At 42.4% G+C, this 25,027-nt stretch overlaps 1 protein-coding gene across 1 annotated transcript in view; it reads left to right on the top strand.

Moving 5' to 3' along the window:
* The window catches only part of LRIG1 (leucine rich repeats and immunoglobulin like domains 1), an 82,451-nt gene that overhangs the window by 12,439 nt on the left and 44,985 nt on the right, over positions 1-25,027 (top strand). The window contains exon 2 of the mRNA XM_075834006.1: positions 22,488-22,559. Within this exon, the coding sequence (XP_075690121.1) occupies positions 22,488-22,559 (72 nt within the window). The remainder of the gene's footprint in view (positions 1-22,487; positions 22,560-25,027) is intronic.

Genomic DNA, 25,027 nt, shown 5'->3' with positions numbered 1-25,027 from the left:
AGAAATGTAGTTCCGGGGCTTCACTTTTTGGGCTTTTATTGATATTCGTGAAGAAGTCCTTTTTGTCAAACTGACCGTAGCGATCACACGTAAAACAAAGGAGACGCATAAGGGAAGGACTTGCACATCTTCAGCCTAAGGACCCATTCAGACGTTGAGGTGCGGTTAAAACCACATAAAAGTGCATGCGGTTTTACCACGATTTGGTGGGTTAGTTGATGTGGTTGCGTTTTTACCACAACCGCATTAAAAACACGTCTAATCGCAGTAAAAAGTTATGCGTTTCTCAATGCGGTTTTTAACTGCACCTCAACTGCAATGTCTGAATGGACCCTAAGGCTCTTATTCTGGTTCTGTATCGAATTATGGAGTGGGCCACCCAGCAACCACCACGGGAAGGAATGGGAGCAGAGCATCGACGTGCAGTATTAGGCCGAATTCAGACGAGCGTACATCTCGTCCGTATTTCAATATGGCCGTTCACACGGCAGTAGTTTTAATGAACCATGTGAAGGGTCCGTTGAAAAACAGAATATGTCCTGTAGTTGTCTGTTGTCCTGGATCCCTTGATAGACTCAAGTCTATAGGGATCCGTGAAAACGGCACCCACAGAGGTGCAACTCGGACGTAAAAAAAAACTGTCGTTTTTTCACATTCGAGTTTGCACTCGTTTGTCTGAATCCGGCCTTCGGGTGTATTCAGATGTTGCCGTAAAAAAACAAACAAAAACCATCCGAAAACTGAGTGCGTTTTTGCTGCGATTTGATGCGACTTTCGATGCAGTTGTAGTAAAAAAAAAAAGCAACTGCAACTTATCAAATCGGGATAAAAATAAATCTGCGTTTTTTTTATGCAGTGTTAATAGCACCTCTGCGTCTGAATGCACCCTTTAAGAGACACTCCAGGCAAAACTGATAGACTACTTCAAGGCCTGAGGGGGCGGAGCACGACACAAGGATTCTCTTATACTTGTCATTCCCTGCCCCCTCAGGCCCTGCACTAGTTATGGGGATATTCTAATTAAGTGATATTACTTGGGAAAGCATCCGGCAAATTCTCATTTCGGGATAATCAATGGGCCGTCCATGTAATGCAAAGACGTCCTGGGTTCTCTAGAGCCATTTGCAGGTGCTCTCCAATCTGGCTGATAGGTCAGGGGGCTCCCTTGCCTCAACCAGACCACCCTTTAATAGAATATACTGAGGGACTTTTTAGAGGGGGTTCCTGATCATTTATTACGTTTTTTTTATTGCTGGAGGGACACTTTTTGTGGGGTATAATCTGTGGCCCTTTACTGTGGTGCGGCAATAGACGCGTACTCTTTGGCTTTGTCATTTTAGCGTGTAGTATTGTTCAACCCTCGCAGCTCATCATCATATATCACTCGTATGAAGCATTGAAATGTTATTTTATTGTTTACATGTGAGCACCTGGAGTGTGAGGCCAAACTTCTTCATGTGGATTGTGCTCCATTTTATACATTAGAAACCGCAGGGATCGAGTTAGTTTATTATGTTCTTTGCTTTTTCTGTTTGTGGGAAGTTCAGTGTTTTTTGTGGATTTATGACATTTTTGATGTAAGTCGAGTCCCTCTCGCTTCTCATGTCCCAGAGCCACAACTGCTACAAATCTAAATCTGCTCGTCTTATTCTCAGGGTATTAATGTCCAGTGTTTACTCGGAGAGGGATAAACCCCATTTACAATCGCCAAACAAAAGTGTGGATCACGTTCACTAACAGGTCTGTGGTAAATTTTATTATATTAACCCTGTCGGCCCAGAGTGAGGTGCTCTTTATTTATTTAGGTTCACGTAAATAAAGTTGATTGAATTGAGAAAAACGCCGCAAAATCATCACCATTTTCTGCAGTAAAAAAACACATGAAATTGTGCGGTTTTTTCCGTAGCGGAATGTCTGCTACTTTCAACGGAATTGCTGCAGAAATTTTCAGCATCGATTCTGTTACGTGTGGACGAGCCTTTTAGAGCTCGTTCAGATGAGCATAAAACTCGTCCATGTGCGTGACAATCACGCACAACACACTGAGCCGTTGATTTGAATGGGGCCGTTTACACATGCAGGAGTTTTCACGCAGCACGTGTCCGGTGCGTGAAACTCGCTGCATGTCCTCTATTGGTTTGTTTTTCATTCACCTACGCACCCATTGAAGTCAATGGGTGCGTGAAAACCACACACTGCACTCGTATGCGCATCCGTGTGCGGTGCGTGATTTGCGCATCCATTCGTCTGAAAATAAAAAGTGCGTTGCGAGTGCGTGAAAAACACATGCCACTCGCAAAGCACACTGATGCATAACAACGCACACACGGACCAGATTTACGCGTTTTTTTTCACGCGTGTGATTGTGATACACTTGTGGGAATGTAGCCTTACTCACAGAACAAGGCAGGAAAATATATATATACACGTGTGTGTGTGTGTGTGTGTGTGTCTATGTATATGTGTGTGTGTGTATATATATATATATATATATATATCTCTTTAGGGGGGCAATTTGGTCTGTGACTGTCCTTCCGAGGCAAGATCTTTCAGATGGTTGTTGCGATAGTTCATTTACGCTCAGTGGGTGGGCACAGGCAGGAAGTCTCTCAGGGAAGGTATAAGACCCCCATTGTTCCTCAGAATCACTTGTGTTTTTGGAATCCACTCACTAGTTTTGCCTGTTTACAGATTTTGTCAATGAGAAGCAAGAATTTTTAATAAACTATAAGGCTGGGTTCACACGAGCATATTACGTCCGTAAAGGACGGAACGTATTTTGGCCGCAAGCCCCGGACCAATCACACTGCAGGGAGCCGGGCTACTAGCATCATAGTTATGTACGACGCTAGTAGTCCCTGCCTCGCTGCCGGACAACTGTCCCGTACTAGAATCATGTTTTCAGTACGGGACAGTAGTTCCACGGAGAGGCAGAGACTACTAGCGTCGTACATAACTATGATGCTAGGAGCCCGGCTCCCTGCAGTGTGATTGGTCCGGGGCTTGCGGCCAAAATACGTTCCGTCCTTTACGGACCAAACATTCTCGTGTGAATCCAGCCTAAGGCTGGACTCTCATGTTGCAGTTTTCGCCACGGTTGTCCCCATGATAAGAGAGGGAGAAAATATCCCTTGGCTGGGATCTTGCATTGCGGTTCAGATGTGTTATTTCCCGCAAATAGCAGCAAATCCATGCCAGTTTGCTGCCATTTTCGTAAACTTGTATCAAAATGGGGAGGTATTTTCAAGAATCTTGGGCCTCTCCGCTTTTACCACCCTGCTTTAAGGCTGCATTCACATGTGCCGTTTGTTTACGCCACGGATTTGGCGGCATGTTTCACATGCGGATTTCCATGCAGAATTGATGCGCGTTGCACCCGCAGCAGTCTATGGTAAATCTGCATGTAATGTTGCAGCGTATTTCCTGCGGCTAAACTTGTGACGTACAAGTACGCGACGTGTGAATCCAACCTAACTGGTAACTCTTCCAGGTTGTTCATCTTTTATCCTTTTGGAAAAACAAGCTAGAACTAAGAAACGGCTAGGTTGACCGTTTTAAATAAAGTTCAATTGAAGGACGACCATTTTTTCTTTTTTGTTGACCTCCCTCAGAACTAGTGCCTGTGACTGAGGCGCGAGGTGTATTGTACCGCACCGCTCCTACTGAGTAACTGCATGCTCGTGAATATCCTTCGAGCGCATGTCCGCCTATATTGTAGATAAAGGATTCAAGTAAAAAAATAAAATAATAGTGCTCTTTCTTGAAAACCATTTGTGTCCCCCAGGGGCCCCATTCGATGAGAATAGTGAGAGGTCTTTTGCTTTCTGAATTCATTTTACACCCAGGGTGCAAATAGTAGAATAGAGAATCACAACACAATTTCATGCTCGGAGGCTCCCAGCGGGGGGCATGGAGTGGGCTTGACTTTCTATTGAGACCCTCATTTAATGTGAAGAAATCCCTTACCATTCATTGATGTCTATTCAGACTTGACATGTCCGAGATGATTCAATTTACATATCTATACAGATGACCGAGGCGGCGGCGGCCATTGTGACGACTCTATTCATTGGTGTTTTGTGGAGCTTTATATGAGGTGTTTTTTACTCCGATGTCATAAAGTGAAGATTATGTAGAGACTACAATGGGACGGATTTACTAAGACTAGCATACAGGCTGTCAGATAGCGGGCACCATATTTCCTATGGGTGCACTTGTCTTGGAGGATATGGTGCCAGATTTTTGGCTGAAAAAGTTTTAAGAAGCTTCACTATAAAGCCAACCCCCCCCCCCCCCCGCTCAGGCCTTTTGTGAGACAAAACAGAAGGGTTTGTGACGGTGAAAGTTGCAACCGGCCTTCATAAATATGATACCATGCATGGCTGCCTCTCATGGCCCTTCTAAATGATTGCATATAAAAGTGGAGCAGTTGCCTTTGACAACCAATCAGATTCCAGCTTTTAGTGAAAAATAAAACAACGGCCGTCACCTGGACACATGTATTTCAATGGGGCCGTTGTTTCAGCGGTCTGTGTGTCCTTTGAAAAAGGGCTGCGTAAAAAAACGGCAGCGAAAAAGAAGCGCATGTCACTTCTTCAGCCGTTTTTGGAGCCGTTTTTCATAGACTGTACAGAAAAGCCGCTCCAAAAATGGCCATTAAAAGCGCAGCGAAAAACGCGACACTGATTAAAAAACTTCTGAAAATCAGGAGCTGTTTTCCATTGAAAACAGCTCCGTATTTTGAGACGTTTTTTTATTTTGTGTGTGCGCATACCCATAAAAATGAAAGCATGACTTGAGTTTCTTAGACTGGGTTCACATTGTGCGTTTTTTTAAGATGCGTTTTTGCTTGTAGGGTTTCAAAAATTCAACAAAAATGCCCAATGTGAGCCCAGCCCTATAAACCTCAGTGATTGTCAAAGTAGGTTTGAAGAAAATTGATCCCAAGTCGTTAACCTGACTCGCGACCTTTCGACACCGGACCATTTGTAGCACAGTTTGACCTTTTCACTGGTCCTTGTTGGCGCGCTTCCCGTACAATTCACAATCATTTTTCACTGCAAGAATTGGGAGGAAAAGTTATAAAACTGAAACCACTGCCTGCATAGTTTTAACTTCTTTTCACTTTTTTTTTTTTTCTCTTCAATGTTTTGGTGGAAAGTGACTTCAAAGTATCGGATGTATTGGTGCCAGACGCCTCGTAGTTATTGTTAGAGGAATTTGGAATATAATTGAAAACAATCCGCGATGTGTATTTGAGATCAGGCCCGGCCGGCGCTGGCTCGGTTGGGAGGTAGTACGGAAATCTTGTCTTGCTTATGGCCTGATGTCTACGAGTTGGTCATGAGAGATGAGTCATCAGTGAATTTTCTGCATCTGGTAAAAGTTCTGCTTATCTGGAAAAATGCATTAAAGATGCATGAGAAGGAGCGTTACCAAGAACAGGAGTCGGGATCCCTCCGATGAAAGACAAAAATCTTATGAAAAACATTCCATTATTATCCAGTCATGACTTATTAATTTTTTTTAAAATTGTTTTTACAAATGCTCTAACTATAAAATCCGTTTCATTTTGTTTTATTAGACCTCATGCACACGTCCGTGCCCGTAATCGCGGTCGCCCGTGCTCCCATACTTTGTAAAAAACAAAAGAACTTTGTATGGGAACACGGGCCGAAAATGCGGGCGGCTGGCCGTGCCTGTAATTTTCCTCGGAGAGATCCCTACTCCTGTTCTTGGTAACGCTCTTTCTCCTGCATCTTTTCTAAACGCAAAATTGCGTGTTTTGGTGCTCATTTTCACACGGCAACCGCTTTGGAATCTGTGCCAAGAAAAGCCCTAAATCGCCCCCTATTGATTCCAATGGGAGGCAAAGACTTTTTTTTTGGGCTGCTTGCAGAGGAAAAAAAAAAGCGGCATGCTCTTTCTTGGAGCGTTTTCCGCCTCTGAACTTACATTGACGTCGATGGAAGGCAGGAAAAACCTGCAGCGCGTGTTTTTTTAAGAGTGTTTTTCCCACGCGGTTTTTGCATTCGATTCATGCGGCAAAAAAAATGCTGCAAAATACGTGAAAAAAAAAGCTTTAAGAAATGATGGCATTTCAAAATGTGCCTCAAAATTCCTGAAGGAACGCTGTGTGAACTACCCTGTATTTGTTTTGTCTGGGGCTCCAGCCTTCTAGCTCTCACCTAGGGCTTGTCCACACTAACGGAATGGCTGCAGAAAATTTCTGCAACATTTCCACTAAAACTAGTAGACATTCCGCTGCGGAAAAAATCGCACAATTTCCTTCGTTTTTTTACTGCAGAAAATGGTGCGGATTTCAGTCCACTTTCCGCAGCAGGAATTGACGTGCTGCGGAACGAAAAATACGCACCGCAGCGTGTGGATGAGATTTGTTAAATCTCACCCACTTTGCTGCTACTGTATTTTGCTGCGTATTTTCCGTCCACCATTCCGGACGGAAAATCCGCAGCAATTCTGTTATGCATGGACAAGCCCCTACAGCGATCCTGGATTAGGTAGGTCAGGAAGGGTTTTCAGCTTATAAATGTAAACCAGAATGTTTCCGTTCACTGACGGCAAACTTGGTGAGAAATCGAAACGCAATCAGTGCAACCGCTTGTCCTCCATCTTGTCGCCCAACTTATGACCACCTTCACATAACGGTAGTTTTCGTGGGGTATTTAAAATCACACCTCACAATTATTGTAAAGTAAATATCCTTCATCCACCTACAAAACATTTTAGATCTCTCTGGGGTCCTGGAGAACAGATATTTTCTGGCAAGTGTTTACACAGCTGTAATTTTCCTATTAACAGTGGTGAGACTGTGACTTCGCTCGCTGTAGCATCCACTGTTGTCGAATCCTTGGGAAAACCTGGCGCTATATGTGTAAACAAACATTCACTAAAAACCGCAAATTGCCGGCGGAGGCCTTGTGAGAATACGTGAGCCTCCAGAGACGGTACTCCCCTGAAAAGGAGTCATGCAGTATATTATTACCTTACCTCATATATTTTTATTATTATGTATGTTGTCTTTTCGTTTCGGCAAAAACCGCCACACAGATGTTTGTCAATTTAAATAAAGTTTTAAAGAGATTGATGGCTTCTCCCTTCAAAGCCGCTCAATAAGTGACATGTGTTTGACTTTACTGAAAACATTTGCTTTGCATATTTATATCGCGTTATTGCTGCTGCTTTTTGCTATCTTAGCCTTGTCCTATTTATAAATAGCAGACGGTCTCAATTTAAGCACCGCACTCTATATCCAGAGCAGCGCTCCTCACTCCTGCCAGTTTATTATACCGCGATACATAGATGAATGAGCCGGTAGGGATTTGTCAGATGCAATTTTTAAATAAACCTTCGAACGCTGTCTGTCATCCGGTATAGAACAATGTCTAGTAATGATCTGCAGGCAGAGAAAACCCCCTTTTAGGTCGGGGTTCCCGTGTTGCGTAAACGCGGCAAAATTTCCGCAACTGAATTCTATGTGGAAATTCCACAGCATTTACCGTAGCAGCAGAATGGATGAGATTTGAACAAATCTCATGCACACGCTGCAGAACATATCGGCAGAGAAAACGTTCATAAAATGACCTGCGCTACGGAATTTCAATCCGCAGCATGTCAATTTATTATTTATTTGGTCATAGCGACGCTTTCCTTCTAGACTTTTTTTTTATTTTTTTCAAGCGCTGGTTTCTATAGCGATTCCGCTCGAAAAACTGCACCACAATTTGGTACACAGCGTATCTGACCTGTAGGAACCCAGCATAAAGGGCTTTAGGAGAATAAAAAGAGGGTCTAGAAACAGCGCCACTCTTGTCCATAGGTTATATCTGGTATTGCAGTTCAATCTCATTAATGACAGGTTTTCCGGTTTTATGTTAAAGCTTTAATCATTGTATAAATTCTACAACTACGAAGAACTTTCTAATATACCTTGTAATTCAATGCTTCACCGTTTTCAAGATATTTGTTTTCTGTCAGTGAATGTTTAAGTTTGCAAAAGTACATACCTAGTTCTGTTCTCAGCTATGGATACAAGAACATCCAATCGAGGCAATGGTCTGTGCTAAACAGCCTTGACTCTCCATACGTGATGCAAATGATGCACTTTTAGCAAACTTCTTGAGAGATTTGGGCAGCTGCTGATGATATATTTAGCTCACTGCAAGCAGAGATCTTGTAAACAGTGATGAATAAATACAGAAAGTGTATCAGAACATTTTACAAAAGTTTTCATTGTACAAATAACATTTCTTAGCTGAAGGCGGAGTAGGAAAGGTAATAAATATCTGATCGGTGGGGGTCTGACCGCTGGGACCCCCACCGATCACAAAAACTGGCTTACTTTGCCGTTCCTGGGAGCCCCATAGGAATGGAGCGGTAGTGCACATTTTCGACCACCGCTCCATTAATTTCTATAGGATTACCCGTTATCTGACCGGTGGGGGATCTGACCACTGGAACCCCCACCGATCACGGGATTTATCACCTATCCAGTGGATAGGGGATAATTAATGATTATGGAAAACCCCTTTAAGACAGTCTAGAATCTATGCTGCATCTTAAAGGCTAGAGACACTTTTGGGTCAATTTTTTTTAATTTCTATTTTGGGCTAAAAAATTGTGACATTTTGATTTTTATTAAAAATTCTGAACCAGTTTTGTTCTGCAGCCTGCATGCCTACCACAGTACCACTACATAGCGGGCTGCAGAATGCCGTTCACTGTGAAATCCGTCAGTAGTGCTATCCGACAGCTCGATCTCCTGAGCGCTGATTTAAACTGAATTGTGATTAAATCAAAGCCCAACTGATGGATTTTACAGTGAACGGCATTCTGCAGCCCGCTATGTAGTAAGGCATGCAGGCTGCAGAACTAAAATTGTTGACAATTTTTCATGAAAACCAATTACAAATATTCTTTATGGCCCAAAATACATGCAATAAAAAACAAACAAATCTAAAATATATAGCATTGCTCCCAAAGAAGTCATTGTCTAGGAGTATCAATATATTACACTACGGACTGATGAGTTTTTGGTGTTTTTGTTGTTTTTGAGCAGTAGTAAAACTGTATGTAATGCAGAGAGAGGAGCGGGACGGAGTCTTTTTATGTACTGATTGTATATTAATGAACAGCCAAGCAGCAGGGCCTCTGCCAAAACTCGGCAAGAAAAAGAGCCAACAATATCAATTTGAACTTTGCACTCTGGAAGTGTGAAGTGATGTCGGTGAGAGGAGTTTACTGCACAAGTGCGGCTCCGGCGGCGCCTTTGATTCTCATTTTCAATTTCAATAAAACGGAGAAGTGTAATAATTCATTCTGGAGAAAGATTTCCTCTTACACTTGGTCTGGGCTCCATCCAGTGTCCACTCTCCAGCTAGAGGAGGGCATGATTCTTACACCAAATATTATTATTTTTGTACTATATGTTTCGATTTCTCTCCCTTTTCCAGATCTGTTTGCTGTCAGTGAATGGAAACAACCTAAACGTGCTGCTAACACAGCTGCTGAGTTCGTTACAATGTGTCAGTGCCGTTAATAACAATTAGTCCAGAAAATTAGATATTTGTGCCGCTTTAAGGTTTGGTTTACAAAGGATTGCTTAGGGGCTGTTCACATCCGAGTTGGAAGCTCCGTTAGGGGCCTACGTCGCAGATCCGGCAGGAATTACTGGAAAGAATAGTTAAGCATGCTGCGCTATTGCTTCAAGTAAAACCATGGGCACCCAGATGGAAAGTCGTCGGAACCCATTAAAATCAATGGGTTCCGTCGGCTGCTGGTGGTGGTCTTGTTGCAATGGAACCGTTGCGTCTGGCATTCCCTTGTCCTGCTCCTCTGACGGAGCAGAACAACGGAATTCCCTGACACGGATGTGAGCAGGGCCTTAGACCCTAGGTTCTAAACCTGTGGTAGGTGTAGCCCAGGGGGTACATGCCACTTACTCTGTCCTCATGCTGGGCTTTTATTGGGCAGCACGGTGGATAATCATAGTCTCGGAGGTATTGGAATGTCATTTATTTGAGTTAGGCCCCATCCACACGACCGTATATTTCATCCGTAATTATGGACCCATTATTTTCCCATTCATTTCACTGCTAGATTATCAGATATTCTGAACGGTCATAGAAATGTATAAGGATCCATTCACATGTTGCTGTTGAGCTGCGGTTTGAACCGCATCAGAAAAATGCATCCGAAAACCGCATTTGTTTTTTTACCACGGTTTGATGCGCTCGTGGTAAACACGCCACTGCATCGGAGAATGCACCAAATCACGATAAAAACTCATGCGTTTTTTGAATACCTTTTTTTTTTTTTTTTTCCTTTTATGCGGTTCTAAATGCAGCTCAGCCGCAATGTGTGAATTGACCCTAAGGCGATGGAAGCAGAAAAACGGAAGCCCCGGATCCGTCGCATGGATATTCAGACTTTCTTAATTATTGGATGCCGTTGTAAAGAAATTTCACTTTTAATTTATAAAGTTTTAGAACTTTTTATTGTACAACTTACTGCAGCGGCTGTTATTGTGTGATATAAATCATATTTTTTTACTTTCTCAAAACTTGGAAACATTTTGCGTGTTACTGGTAGAAGTGTTGGTAAAGACGGTAACGCCGCTGTCGCTTTACACCTGGAAATTCCATTAATGTCTGCGGCCATATTCCGAAAAGACGAGGACTCAAGGCCACATGGGAGCAAACTTGTCCTGTCTAGGGGAGGTTGGGAGTAGATTAGAAATGCCCCCCGGTTATTTCTGGTGCAGGTTCTGCAGACGGTCAGGAAATGATTTGCTAAGACCGGGCCTGCTGGTCTGATGGCGGCCGCTATAGGCTGGGCCTGAACTGTGCTCCGAAGGTCTCGCTGAGCTGTGGCTGCGTAATTATCCCAGACAGGTTTACTGTCGGGAGGTGTGAAGTATTTGTCTGGCTTGTGTGAAGGCAGGAAGACTGAGTCAGGGGGGAGGTGGAGGGATTTAAAGGGTCTTCAATGGCAGCTGGAGTAAAGTAATTGAATTCTGTTTGTTCCTGTGTTATGTGAAACTGCGTTTACGGTCGTACAAGATTCTGCGATCCGCCATATTTTGTGGAGGAGGCTCGAAGGGCAATTTTCCCATCATGGGATTTTTTTTTTTAACAAAAAAAAAAAGTTTTTCGAAACTTTGATTTCTACCGAGCCAAACAACATTAAAGAGGACCGGTCACCTCTCCTGACGGGTCTATTGCATTAAATTCTTGTATTCCCTATAAAATAACAATTCTTAGGCATCTTTTCTTAGAATTCTGTGTTGTGCCGTTCCTCTGTTATTCCTCCTAGAAATGAATGAAAACGTTGACAGCTGGGTGTCACCATGGTGGGGACAACTAATAATGTTTGCAATTACTGTGCTCAGAAGGATTGCTACTGAGTTTCAAGTTTTTTGTTTTTTTTCTCATGGATTCATACGAAAGAAGTCTCCATATGAAGTCGGAGGCACACTAAGGTACAATATGGACCCGTAGTTTTCTATGGGTGCCGCATTATGGATATGTACAATCCGGATCCCTTGTGTCCAATGAGGTCTTAAAACCTCTTTCCTTTAAGTAATAAACTGTGTCCGTTTTTTACAGAAAAGGCAAAAAACATGCGATAAACGCACAAATAATGAAAAGACTCCTGTAAATACCCCCTCTGTCCCGGCATTCAGATGATCTGTCCACACATAGGAGAGCCTCAGACTTGACAAAATTCCCATGAGATGTGAACGTTGCCTGTGGCCCAGTCTGGTCACTAATGACAAATGAACTAATCAAATGTGTTTTCCGGATGACAGCTAAACAAGGGCGGTTATGTCCGAGAGAGGCTTTGCTTTGGGGTTATATTCTCTTATAATCGGGTGGTCATCTAAATTGGGCCCTGAGGAGTATCTTTTCTTTTCTGGTATAGAAATCCCATTTTGAAACCCTCATTCAGAGCCCTCAGCTATTCGCCAGAGTAGCTACAAAGAGTGTCTCGCTTTCTGGGAGACCCAGCACATCCACACATTACCATATAGTGCCCAATGATTTTAATGGGCACTGTGTAATGCTTCCTTTCTCCTGTGGTGGCACTGCAGGGAAATTCAACACTTGTTGCCAGGTGCCTCAGATCCCAGCTGATCGCTGGGATTTCCCAGCAGTGGGAGATCTTCTGATCAGGTTATTGTAGATGGACTATTCAACCAAAAAAAAAAAAAAATGATTGTCCAAAGTGGATATAACCTTTCTTCCATGGCGGATCTGAAAGCAAATCTGTGGTGAAATACGGATTTTGACACCGACTTTTGTGCGGATTTCACCCTATACATTGGGAAGCGTGAAAATCTGCTACATATCTGACAGAATTGACATGCGGATTAGAAAATCCAAAACATGCCCTCAATTCTGCGCAGATTTTTACGCTACATGTGAATGGGGTTTTTGAAAGGACAGTGTAATGTTACCCTCGGGTACGTCAGCCATCGCCATATTTTTATCGCTCTATTCGTGTTGAAAGTTTTTGCAAGCGCCCTTTTTAGAGTAGAGAATCTTGGAAGGACTCGGCTCATTTAGCCCTTGAGATTTGTAGACGTTAAAACCGGATTGTGTAGCTGTCATCTGCAGAAAATGGTGTTGGCCAAACAATGGTGAGCGCAATAAATCACGCTCTCACCGCAGCGTTCACCTTTATTGATTTTATTCTGCCGTGTGTTTACCTAATGTGAGATATGCGCAGTCCGCCATAGGTGTAGGTCAGGCTGTGAGAAAAGATGAAAGAGAAGGAAGGAAAACTCCAAGCTTGTCGATAATCTCTATTGTGTAGCGGTGCAGCGGCAAATGACTCGTGGAGGGGCCACTGAAACGAGCCCAGTTTATGCAATCACGGTTGCACAGCCCTGGATAAATATTGACAAGCCAGATCTTGGCAGGCCTCTCGTGTTATCCACCCATGAAAATAAAAGATCTTTTCATTGGTGTATTGCTGTTGTTTGAAAGACCCCAGCAAGTTACTGCAGGAGGAACAGTCAGACTGCTGTGCGGTAAACTGCTTATATCAACCCGTCATACAGATGTAGCAGAGCTGAGAACTCTGAGTGCGGATATTACATATCTGTGATAGATCTTTATTGTATTAAAGTAACATTTGGGGGAAACCTCACCCTCTGGGCCTTATCCAAACTAACAGGAGAAGTGGCCTTGTTGCCCATAGCAACCAATCACAGTGCAGCATTAATTTTTCTATGGCAACAAGGTCTGTTTTAACATAAAAACGGTTCTCTGGTTGCTATGGGCAGTGAGGCTAGCTTAAACAAAAAACTAGGCTTTGGTTAGTTGTTATGGGCAACAAGGCCAGTTTAAATATAAAAACGGTTCTCTGGTTGCTATGGGCAGTGAGGCTAGCTTAAACAAAAAACTAGGCTTTGGTTAGTTGTTATGGGCAACAAGGCCAGTTTAAATATAAAAACTGTTCTCTGGTTGCTATGGGCAGTGAGGCTAGCTTAAACAAAAATAAAATAGGCTTTGGTTAATTGCTTTGGGCAACAAGGCCAGTTTAAATATAAAAACTGTTCTCTGGTTGCTATGGGCAATGAGGCTAGCTTAAAAACTGGGCTCTGATTAGTTGCTATGGGCAACAAGGCCAGGTCTTTCTGTTAAATAGTCTTGATAAAAGAGGCCAATGCCTAGTGCAAGGTCTGAGGGGGTGAGATTTGTTGTTTTATTTTCTGAATCCTTGTGTCGTCCACCGCCTCTTAGTCAAAGTATTTTAACTGGAGTGTTCCTTTTAATTTGCAGACCTATCACGATGCACAAGCTAATGGCTAATTCAGCTCTGCTACATCTGTAGCTGTTTGTGCTTCCTGATTTTTTTTTATTTTGGAAAGCTTTTAAGTATTGTATATAGACTGCTACCTGACATGCTGTAATATTAGGGTGCTACTGGCTACTAGTACAACTTCGGTGGTCTGATTTCCTAATGTGATACATTTGTGCTTTTATCTGTCCATTCACTGCAGTGAGGTTTTCAAAACACTCCATTCAGGGTGGAAGATGTAATATTGTTTGTATGAATAGAATGCGAAGACTTCGGTAAAGACTGACACCTCAGCTGACGAGTAGAGGAATAGGAGAGACTGGTGTGTTAAGTCACGTTCTCAACCCTGGTCAGTAGTTGGTGAATGTAATAGATTGCAATCTAATTCTGAACTGGAGCATAACTCGCTCAGGATAGTTGCCCAAGGTCACACAAACTTAGCCTTGTTTACTTTTTTTCCATAATAGATCTTAAAGTCTAAAGCAGAAGCTGATAATTCCTAAACACGTGGCTGTAGAGCAGATGAAAGGGACGTTGTGGCTCAAAAACCAGAATATTTTTGGAAGGATTTCTTCCTGTTATGAATGTGACAGATGACACATGGGTAGAATTGGAAGTCATTCACTTTTCCGATGGCTCTGACCGTCTGGAGGCTTTTATTGTACTCGGTAGCTGCTACTGAGAAAACTTAGTGCTTCTAGAAACTTTTATTTTTGTCCAGCCGCTTTCTGCTTTTAAGTAACATAAGTTATAAAACAAAAACAACAAAAAACTGCTGTGATCTGCTTATTGAGTACTCAACCTAAAAAGCTGGCTGAAATGCAACATTTTAGGAGAAAGATATTCCAGATGATCGGAATTATTATTATTATTTGTTATTAAGTTTGCAGCGTAATAAGAGGTCGAATTTACAGATGACTATGCCTATGTTCCCATGATAACACTTCTTGCTTCCCTACCTTGCCTGCTCATTGTTCGTATCGGGAGACCGTACAGAATACATGCCTCTTTTTTTACTACAGGTTAAAAGAAAGTAAAAAGAACAGAAGAGCTCTGCTTTGGGGCTGTGTCCCTATGATAACACGAAGGCTGAGTTCACGCGTCGTGGATTTGGCGCTGATTTTCAGCGCAGATTTTACCCTTTGCAATGCAAAAGGGTGAGATCTGCGTCAAAACAGCAACAAAAGCTGCGATAAATCCGCGACGTGTGAACTCAGCCTAATAGTGTATGGGAGACACAGACCGGGAATCTCTTGGGTTACCAGTGGTTGGAGATCCATGCTACTTGTGCTACTTGACAATCTATGTCCTTAGAGCCACATACATATTACGTCCATAGAAAGCAGACATGACTAAACGATCCTTGAGGGTAAGTATTGACATTAGGCAGGTTTTCCTTGCAGCTTTGGACCCAAAAATCATGTCGGAAATTGTCCAGGTTTGGGGTTGTTTTTTATACTGCTGACCTATCCACAGGACATGTTATCAGTATATGATCGGTGGGGGTCTGACACCCGGACTCTTCACTAATCAGGTGTTCTGACTGCCTCCGGGGGCTGGAAGCTGTGCAGCGGTCGGCGCCGGAAGCAGACGGTTTCAACCATTGTATAGTGACTAGTATATAGTGTGTGTGTGTGTGTGTGTGTGTGTGTATATGTGTATATATATAGTATAGTATAGTCACTGTATGGGTTACTGAATTCAACCTCTCTACAGTGATTAGAACCTTCTGCTTCCGCTTCCGGCACTGACCCCTGCATAGTTTCTGACAACGGCAACAGCTGATCCTGTGGATAGGTCATCGGTATGAAACAAGGCCCCCAATCTGGACAACCCCTTTTAAATAAGGCCGGTCACCTCTCCTGACATGTCTGTTTTAGTAAATAATTGTATTCCCTATGAAATATCCATTCTGGAGCATCTTTTCTTAGAACTCTTTGTTGTGCCGATCCCCTGTTATTCCTCCTGGAAATTTATGAATAAATTAACAACTGGGTGTGTTACCAGTTGGGGTGTGTCACTTCACATACCTGACAATATCCAGTCAGTGATGGCAGAGTGAGACTGTGTAGGGACACGCCCCCTTTGACAAGGAATGGTAACACCCAGTTATTCATGAAATTCTAGGAGGAATAATAGAGGATCGGCACAACATGAAGTTCTAAGAAAACATGTTCCAGAATTGTTTATTACAAGTATTTACTAAATTAGTCAAGTCGGGAGGGGTGACCGGTCTTTTTTAACAGTCGTCATGTTGGAGCGCTGCACATTCTCAGCACTTGTACTCTTAGGGTATGTTCACACGGCCAAATTTCAGACGTATACGAGGCGTATTTTGCCTCGTTTTACGTCTGGAAATACGTCTCAAATACGTCGGCAAACATCTGCCCATTCATTTGAATGGGTTTGCCGACGTACTGTGCAGACGACCTGTTATTTATGCGTCGTCGTTTGACAGCTGTCAAACGACGACGCGTAAAAATACAGCCTCATCAAAAGAAGTGCAGGACACTTCTATACATTATATGCAGGACACTTCTTTGGACGTTTTTGGAGCTGTTTTCTCATAGACTCCAATGAAAACAGCCCCAAAAACGGACGTAAAAAACGGCGCGAAAAACGACGCGAAAAATGCGAGTTGGTCAAAAAACGTCTGAAAAGCAGGGTCTGTTTTCCCTTGAAAACAGCTCTGGATTTTCAGACGTTTTTGTTGACTACGTGTGAACATACCCTTAGATCATTCAGGAGAGGCCCCTTTAAAATGTATAACCTCAATACCGACCACTTCGCTGCACAGAATCCTTTCTGTATTTGATTATAAATGACTGTGGCCGCCGCTGAAATATTAGCGCAGCAGATTATGGTAGACCACCGAGAACAAACTTTCACTGTGCTGGGATCATACCTGATAAATCACCCCAGTTTTGAGCTTCGGTTATTTCAGACGACATGGAAGTTTTAAATGTTTGCTTAAATTCTAAGACCTCTGGCGACGCAGACGCCCAGACAGATGCTTTTAAGATGGAGTCGACTTCGGTAATAGCAACACATGATGCAAACATTTTGAAGGCGGCTCTTAAAGTATATACACTAAGAAATGATATAGATCATAATAAAAGTTGGCAAGCCGGAAAATGTTTTATAATTTTTTTCCTCTTTCATACGTAAGGACCCCATAAACTTTTTTGCAACCCATAACGTAGTTAGCAGGATGTCGGTTGTAAATGTTAAGCCCCTGTTCACATCACGTTTATGGCCTCTGTTCAACGCATACATCGGTTAATGCTCTGTTAGGCTGTGACTGATGCCTAACCGTTACATACGTCACCTATAGGCTATTATGGCATCCGTTTAAGGTATACATCATTGATATGACATATGTTTAATGGATACCATAATAGCCTAGGGGTGACGGTGACATGGTTAGGCATCCGTCACACACAGGCTATTATGGCGTCCGTTTAAAGAGGACTGGTTTCCTCTCCTGACGTCGCTATTTTAGTAAATACTTGTATTCTGCATAAAATAATGATCGTAGAGCATCTTTTCTGCAATCTCTACGTTATACCGTCCCTCTGTTATTCCTCTTACAAATTTATGAATTGACAACTGGGTGTTACCAGTTGGGGGGGGGTGTCCCTACAGAGTCTGACAATGTCCAATCAGTGGCACACTGGTGGGACACTCCCCTTTTGACAAGGGAATGGTAACACCAGTTGTTAATTTTTCCATACACTTCTAGGAGGAATAACAGAGGAACAGCACTACAACTAGTTCTATGAAAAGATGCTCCAGAATAGTTTTTTTTGGGATACAAGTATTTACTAAAACAGACAAACCTGTCCGGAGAGGTGACAGATCTACTTTAATATATAAATCATTGAAAATTTTTGACGTATATGTTAAATGTACGTCTCTGACAGATGCCATATGGTCCCATTTAAAAAAATATATATATATACTGCGCCATATACGTTTTTTAAGGGATCCAGTTAATAAAATATCATAGTCTATTTTTTGCTATGTCGGCACGACGGCGGCCAAAGGTCACTCTATTGGCCTCCGTCGGCCTAATGTTACCTTACGGACATGATTAGCATGTACATCGGGAGCTTTCCTAATGTACTTGCAGAAGGTCGGGAAAAATATGATGTGCCTGAGGGTATGTGCACACACACTAATTACGTCCGTAATTGACGGACGTATTTCGGGCGCAAGTCCCGGACCGAACACAGTGCAGGGAGCCGGGCTCCTAGCATCATACTTATGTACGACGCTAGGAGTCCCTGCCTCTCCGTGGAACTACTGTCCCGTACTGAAAACATGATTACAGTACGGGACAGTTGTCCTGCAGAGAGACAGGGACTCCTAGCATCGTACATAAGTATGATGCTAGGAGCCCGGCTCCCTGCACTGTGTTCGGTCCGGGACTTGCGGCTGAAATACGTCCGTCAATTACGGACGTAATTAGTGTGTGTGCACATACCCTGATACATTATGTTCTATATATACTAACGTGCCATCTAAGAGTGGGATCAGACATGGCAGCGTTTTTCTCTTGGCAAAATCAGCGCGTTTTATACACATGGCAAAAGTGAAATCCGCATTGGAAAATCGAATTTCCGCAACCTATTGCGCATGCTGCACATTTAAAAATATGCAGCATGCCCAGAAGTTTGATTTATGTTTTTTTCCGCTAAATTTGGATTGACTTTTTATGGTGTTCGTCAAGTTTCCATCATGGTCTCTATTTTTTACAGAATCGGTGACGGAGCTCTTTACGCAGATCTCAACGGAGTATAAATTGTAGCAGATTTTATTCACTGCCCTAGTCTGTTTTTTTTTTTTTGGCCCTACGTTTAGCATCTACGTAGGATTCCTCACGGAGGCCATGAGCGACCATAGCAACCAACCACAACTCCCATTTTTATTTCTTACCCTGCTCTGGAGAGGTTAAAGCTGCACTATGATTGTTTTCTATTGCCACAAGACCCGTTTTTCTCTTCCAGTTTCAATAAATGAGGCCCTGGGTTAGTTTGTGACCTAGTCCCGTCTTGTATAGTACATCATGTCACCAACTGCAAAACTGTTGACATACTTTGCTCATGTGATTTTAAGAAAGTCGAGGAATTCTGTCAGATCGTTTAATCTTTCCGGGTTAGTTTTCCGCAGAGTGACGGCTAAATTTATCACCATTTTGACTCCAATGTGTTTTTGGTTTAGTATCTCGTTCATATTGGATCATGTGTTTTTGACAAAACCAGACTTGGCGGAGAAATGCGTTCTTATTAATTCATTTTCACGTTTCAATCATTATTTTGCTATTTTTGTGTAGCTCAGAAGAAAATGCCTTTTAGGGAGAAATGTGCTATGGAAAATATGACCATTTTTACGTAAATATCCATTCTGGATTTATGGGTAAAGAGCGTAGATAGAGTTTTTCTGCCAATGAAGAACTGACTCCATTTTTGAGCCATCGTAAAGAGCATTAGCCAGTGTAAATTAAGGATCAGTGATAAACTGAGGGGGTGGAGCATGACACAGAACACCAAAGATAGGAATCATGCTCCGCCCCCTCAGCACTGCACTATTTATAACATACTCTCCGTTCTGACTGCTGTTCCTTTTAAAGAGGTTCACAAATGATACTACAAATAATGGTACAAATGCCCCTGAGTTCCTAATGCAGTAAATTCCTTTAATTTTAGTTATGTGATGGAACCAATTGGCTTAAATGGGTTCCGTCGGGTTTCCGTCATGGCGGCTTTTCCCGTAGACTATAGCGCAGCTCGGTATTTTGGGCCAGATCTGTTCGCAGCGCAGATGTGAACAGGCCTTTATGTGTACTGTTAATTTGGACCTGTTCAAAGGCCCCTAATTTTATAGGATAAACATGTTTTTTTTTTTCTTTTAACTGGGTTTACAGCTTATGCCAAATACTAAAAGATTTTTGGAGTTGGGGTTAGGTAAATTGTTGGAATTATATTATTACATTCATTCCAATTTGCTACTTTTTAGGCAATTCTATTTGCCAAAAACCTGGGTAACAATCAATATGTCTGCCATTCAGCTGCCCCCGAAGCCCCAAACAACTTTCCTAGACTCCTGGATGGCAAATTTGCTAGTGATGAAGCAGTGGATCTGCTGTTCCGGAGTCTGGTAGAGATTGATACAGAACCTTATTTGAACGGTTATGGTGGACAATGTTTTGCAAAAGTGACAACCAACAGATAAGATATAAGCCGGATAACTACAAATTTTTTTTCAGAAGACAACTGTTCCAGGAATTTATATTGAGAGCCCCCACCATCAGCAGAACAATGTACTTCTACTGCTCTTCCTGGTACTGCAAGTGCAAAGGGCTGAACATGGGGTGATATGTACTGATGCGCTGCGGCCCCTTCACTGTTGTATCAGCCACAGCAGCGCTTCACTTCATCCAACTGTGCCTGGTCCTACCGATCACCCCAAGTTCAGCCGTATGCACTTTCAGTAGAAGCACCACGGCACCTTTGTTCTGCTGATTTGTGGGGGTTCCCCACACATTAATTGCCTATCCTAAGGATAGCCTATCCATGTAAATTCCTGGAAAACCCCTTAAGGAATTTTATATTGTCACCATATGTTTTTGTTCTAGGTAAAAATTTGCTTTTGGGATTCTAGTACAAACAATTAAAACTCTGATTTAGCTTTACAAGGCAACAATATCAATATAAATAATGCATCTTTTTTTTAACAATTTAGGCCTCATGCACACGGCTGTGCCCGTAATCACGGCCCGAAGTTGCGTGCACGGTTGGCCGCCGACGGCCGCAGCCCGCATTTTCGGCCCCTTTTCCCATACAAAGTATGGGAGCACGGCCCGAAAAATAGGACATGCGCCATAATTCCCGGAACAATTCTACGGCACGGATACCTATCGGTAGCAATACGGAAAAGTGTCCTCTGCCAATAGAACTGAATGAGTCCGTAATTGCGGACCGTATTATGGTCCGCAATTACAGGGATTTTCTTACAGTCGGGTTCATGGGGCCTTAGTGTTATTTGTCCGGTATCATTCCTTTTAACGGCACAGTTCACGTAGTCCGCCATTATCTCCATGCACCAGCATTTGTCAAGCTGCATTACACGGGATTTAATATGTCATATGGATATTTTATTTATCCATTAAGACTTCCTCACTACAATTCAAATCAGTAGTGACACGTTCAACCTAACCTCATTATGTGGTTAACCAGTAATGTAATCTCCGCCAAGCAAATTACATTTTTGTCCTACATGTTATCAAATGAGGCCTGAATGCTCTGTCAGTCCATGGTTCATATGACTTTCATTCAAATAGAAGTTTTGCAATTTATGCTGAATGACCGCTAAGGCTTTCCTTTATGAAGGGATTCATGTAACAAAGGAATAGTTATAGTGTGCGCAGCCCGGACCTGTTTGTGTTAGGAAAGCCTTGACTAGAGATCGTTACAAAACGGGTTTCGGTGTACGCGGATTATAATACAATAAAGGCATCGGAACCTGCGAGGCAGTTATTGAATAGACCTTGTATTATACCAGGAGTCCACACTCTTATTAAATTGACTGCGTTACCTACAAGGGTCACATATTTTATACCAAGTGGCCGTCAGTATGTATATACTTATTTCTGTGATTGTTTTTGTTGCTTTCTCTGGTATATTCTCCATTCCCTGAAATTAAAGTGCGCCCGCCTGCCCAAAGAAACAGGCAGAATAAATTATTTTGGAGTGTTTTCCTAATAGACTGAGCACAGTTGATCTATAGGCTCCTACATGGGCACCATTACAGCTCCGAAATTGGCACCTAGTTGGGGTAGAGTCTAGAATGGCAATCTACCTACTTATGGCATTAAACTGGTACTAGAAAGTTGGGGGACAATTAGTAATGGAGCTCTAAAGTGCTGGTCCCTAGTACAACCCCTCTCCATATGTCCAAGTAATGAATATGGCGTCCTATAGAAAGCTCCGCCGGCCGGGACCCCCCTAGTGAAGAGCTGCTGCAGAGATTGGCTTCTGCTCTGAAGGACCGTGCAACCATGGATGGACGCTATGTAATACCATAGTGTAGCCACCTGCAGCTTCCCCCAGCGATCAGTCGATCGCCAGGGATCTCATTTGCCAGACCCGTGGTAGTCGCCATCAGGTCGTTATTTAGAGAAGGGGTTGCCCAGACAGGGCAGCCATTATAAAGACCAATGGATTACCAAGGAGACATCTGTGCTAGACTCTACACTGTTTTAGTATATTGTAGGAGAGAGCTCTCATTAATTGCCATAATTCTTCTAATGGCTCGTAAACCAGGCCCGGTCGCTGACTAAACGCTGGAAGATTGATTTGTTTGACTCTCCGAACCAAAGAAAATAAATGAAAACAAAACGCAGCTAATCCACTTGAATTTACTGATTTAATTACCAGGGATCGCCGTATACAGGGCATTTCATGTATACTTATAGTGCCTTTGTAATGGGCTTGTTTGCCGAAACTGAAAAAGCATTGCCATTTCCTAAGTGCACTTGTATAACAGCAGATCGTTTTCTCCATGCGATCCAGAATAATTGTCAGGCAGGTTTCTGCTGACCTCAGTGATTGCCATGTGCTGATTCGATTGCCTTTTCTCTTTTTTTGTAATTCTAACAGAAACCTGAGCCACAACAAACTGAAGGAGATCGATCCGGCCGCCTTTGTGGAGCTGCAGGGTCTACGGGAAGTGTGAGTATTTTTCTATAGCTTTTGCTGCACTTTTAGAGGAGATCTCTGGTGCTTCAGCTGGAGGTTTGAAATAAAATACTCGGTCCCTGGGCGCCAGCTTCTCCTGCTTCAGTTACGTCAGCAGATTAGCCTTTTTTACGTGTCTGTGTTTCCATTTTATATACGGCTTTTTTTTTCTTGACTACTATCTTTACTGTATCAACTAGACAGATCGTTGTTTCGATGATTGCAATAATGGTTTTGGAGTCTCGGGTGGTGTCTTCTCGACCTAAGCTAGTTCTCCATCCCACGTAGTATTTGTTCAACTCATTCGACCAGGGATGAAGAAATGTTTGAAACCTGGTTGGCCAATGCACCTAAAAATATTCTACAGACACCAAACTTTTTTGGTTGCTTTCTACCGATGCCTACGAAAGTTCAAGGCACCGAAAAAAGTATAATTTTCCTCCTAGTGTGGTCAAACCGGCTCCTAGTCTCTACAGTATTGTGTCTATTCTTGCACTCCATGTTATGAATACAACTTTTGGGCCATGGTGTAGTCCTTTTTAGCACAGAGTTCAAGTTTTAAATCTCTGGACATGTTCAGAGAAGGATGACGCAACTCTTGAGCTGGTTTCTCCAACCTTCATTACTAACATTGCAAGGGGCCTTTGTAAGTTCATACCACCCAAAAGGATTGGAAATTAGGCCAACCTGAGCTCAGACTCCCTCTACATGGGCACCATAGAAGTTGCATAGGTTAAATGTGCTTAAAATCGCCCCGTATTACTCTTCGGTCTTGAGCAAGACACTACTTCATGGTTGGATTGCCATTGCTGGTGACTTGGACAGTTGGAGCTATGAAAGCAATCGGAAAATAGTACTTGTTGTTGAGTGTCAAATGATTTAAACACCGTCCTATAGAATCGACTGTATAGCCAGTATTTGCATGTGGGAGAATCTGTCCCAAATCATATTGGCAGAAAAGTCACCGAATGAAGTGTCCTTGTTCCTAATGGAAGTAACAGAAAATAATTCCCTCCCTCCTTCCCGTCTTCCTGCTGGTCACATTCTCTAATGACTGTGATATATTAAACAAATGTCCCCTATGGCTTGTGAACATGTGTACATTTTAGAAATGTATTGGATATCGGGGTTATGTTTAGTTTCTCATACATTATTAACTCTTTAAAGTTAATTTACCAATTACCTAGCATACTTTGAACATCATAGTCGTTTATACGTTTGCGAAATGCGGGGTATGGAATTCCTATGGCTGTGTGAATATCCAGGGTGTCTTTTCTTATGCCACATACTACTATACTCCTGTCATGACCCTGGATCGGTTGTAGGGCTTTTACTATACACTAGACCTCCATTTTTTTCATTGACCTTGTGGACATGAGCATTTCTTACCATACATTTCAAGCAGGCATGTAGACTAGAACAGGATAAGTAAGTACAGTAATGTGTCAATAGTCTAATACAGTGTCTATGAAAAGATAGAGTACAGTCTCATCCCCTAAAGACCAGGGAATGGCAGGGGAGCTGCATACAGAGCCTTATCTGTATGTGTATATTGTTATTGTGTGTATAGCAGTACAATCTGACATTAAATCTCCATGCTAATGATTAGATGATTCTGCTGACTCTGTCCCAGTCTACACAGCAAAGCTAAACAAAATAAACTACTGAAAACGTCAGCCAGGTGTGTGTGTGTTATGTTTTTTATTTTTATACGTTTATGCTTTATAATAAATATTATTTTCAAATATTTTTGACCCTACATTCCATTTAAAAACGCGATTTATAGAAGTCTCCTGACCAGCAAACCGATCTAAATCATCGTAAAAGCAGCCGCTAAAATAAGATCTAATTACTTGGAAATTTAGTATATTACATTGTACTTTAATTACATTCCCAGTTTCCCTAAACTAGCCTGCAAACTTGGTATATAATCCCCGTTTTTGCCCTTGGACCTTTTCCCCCATTATTTAGAGATTATCGTTACTTAATTCATCAGCTTGCAAGCTACAAATGGTCTCGTTTTAAGAGCCTCTGTTTTTACTTGACACCAAATTGGCAGCTGGTCCATAAATGTTTTATACGGCGAAGCCCTTCTCGGCCAGGGTGTCTGTTTATGAGAAGCAGAAAATATAGTGTTGGCCAAAAACAAATTCTGACGGCACTAATAAAAACGATCTATATGTACAGAATTAATACAGTGTTCATGGTTCCTTTTAAGCCGTGTCAAAAGGACTCATGAAGCGAAGACGAGTTAATGGGAAAATCACTGACTGATTTGTCATAACACAATACTCGGTATCGCTTACACAAATGTCTTTACTTGTCCTACACAATGCCAGACAGAAGCCGAGTTATCTTTGTTACACCTGACATGATTAAATATGGCTTGTGTGTTCATTTTAATGAGACCACGTTATCAATGTCCGTTTCAACCCTCCCTATAGGAGTCTGCTTCCCTTCAG

This window comes from Rhinoderma darwinii, chromosome 7 (assembly GCF_050947455.1).
Source record: "Rhinoderma darwinii isolate aRhiDar2 chromosome 7, aRhiDar2.hap1, whole genome shotgun sequence".
Lineage (NCBI taxonomy): Eukaryota > Metazoa > Chordata > Amphibia > Anura > Rhinodermatidae > Rhinoderma > Rhinoderma darwinii.
This window is presented reverse-complemented; position numbering and strand designations above follow the sequence as displayed.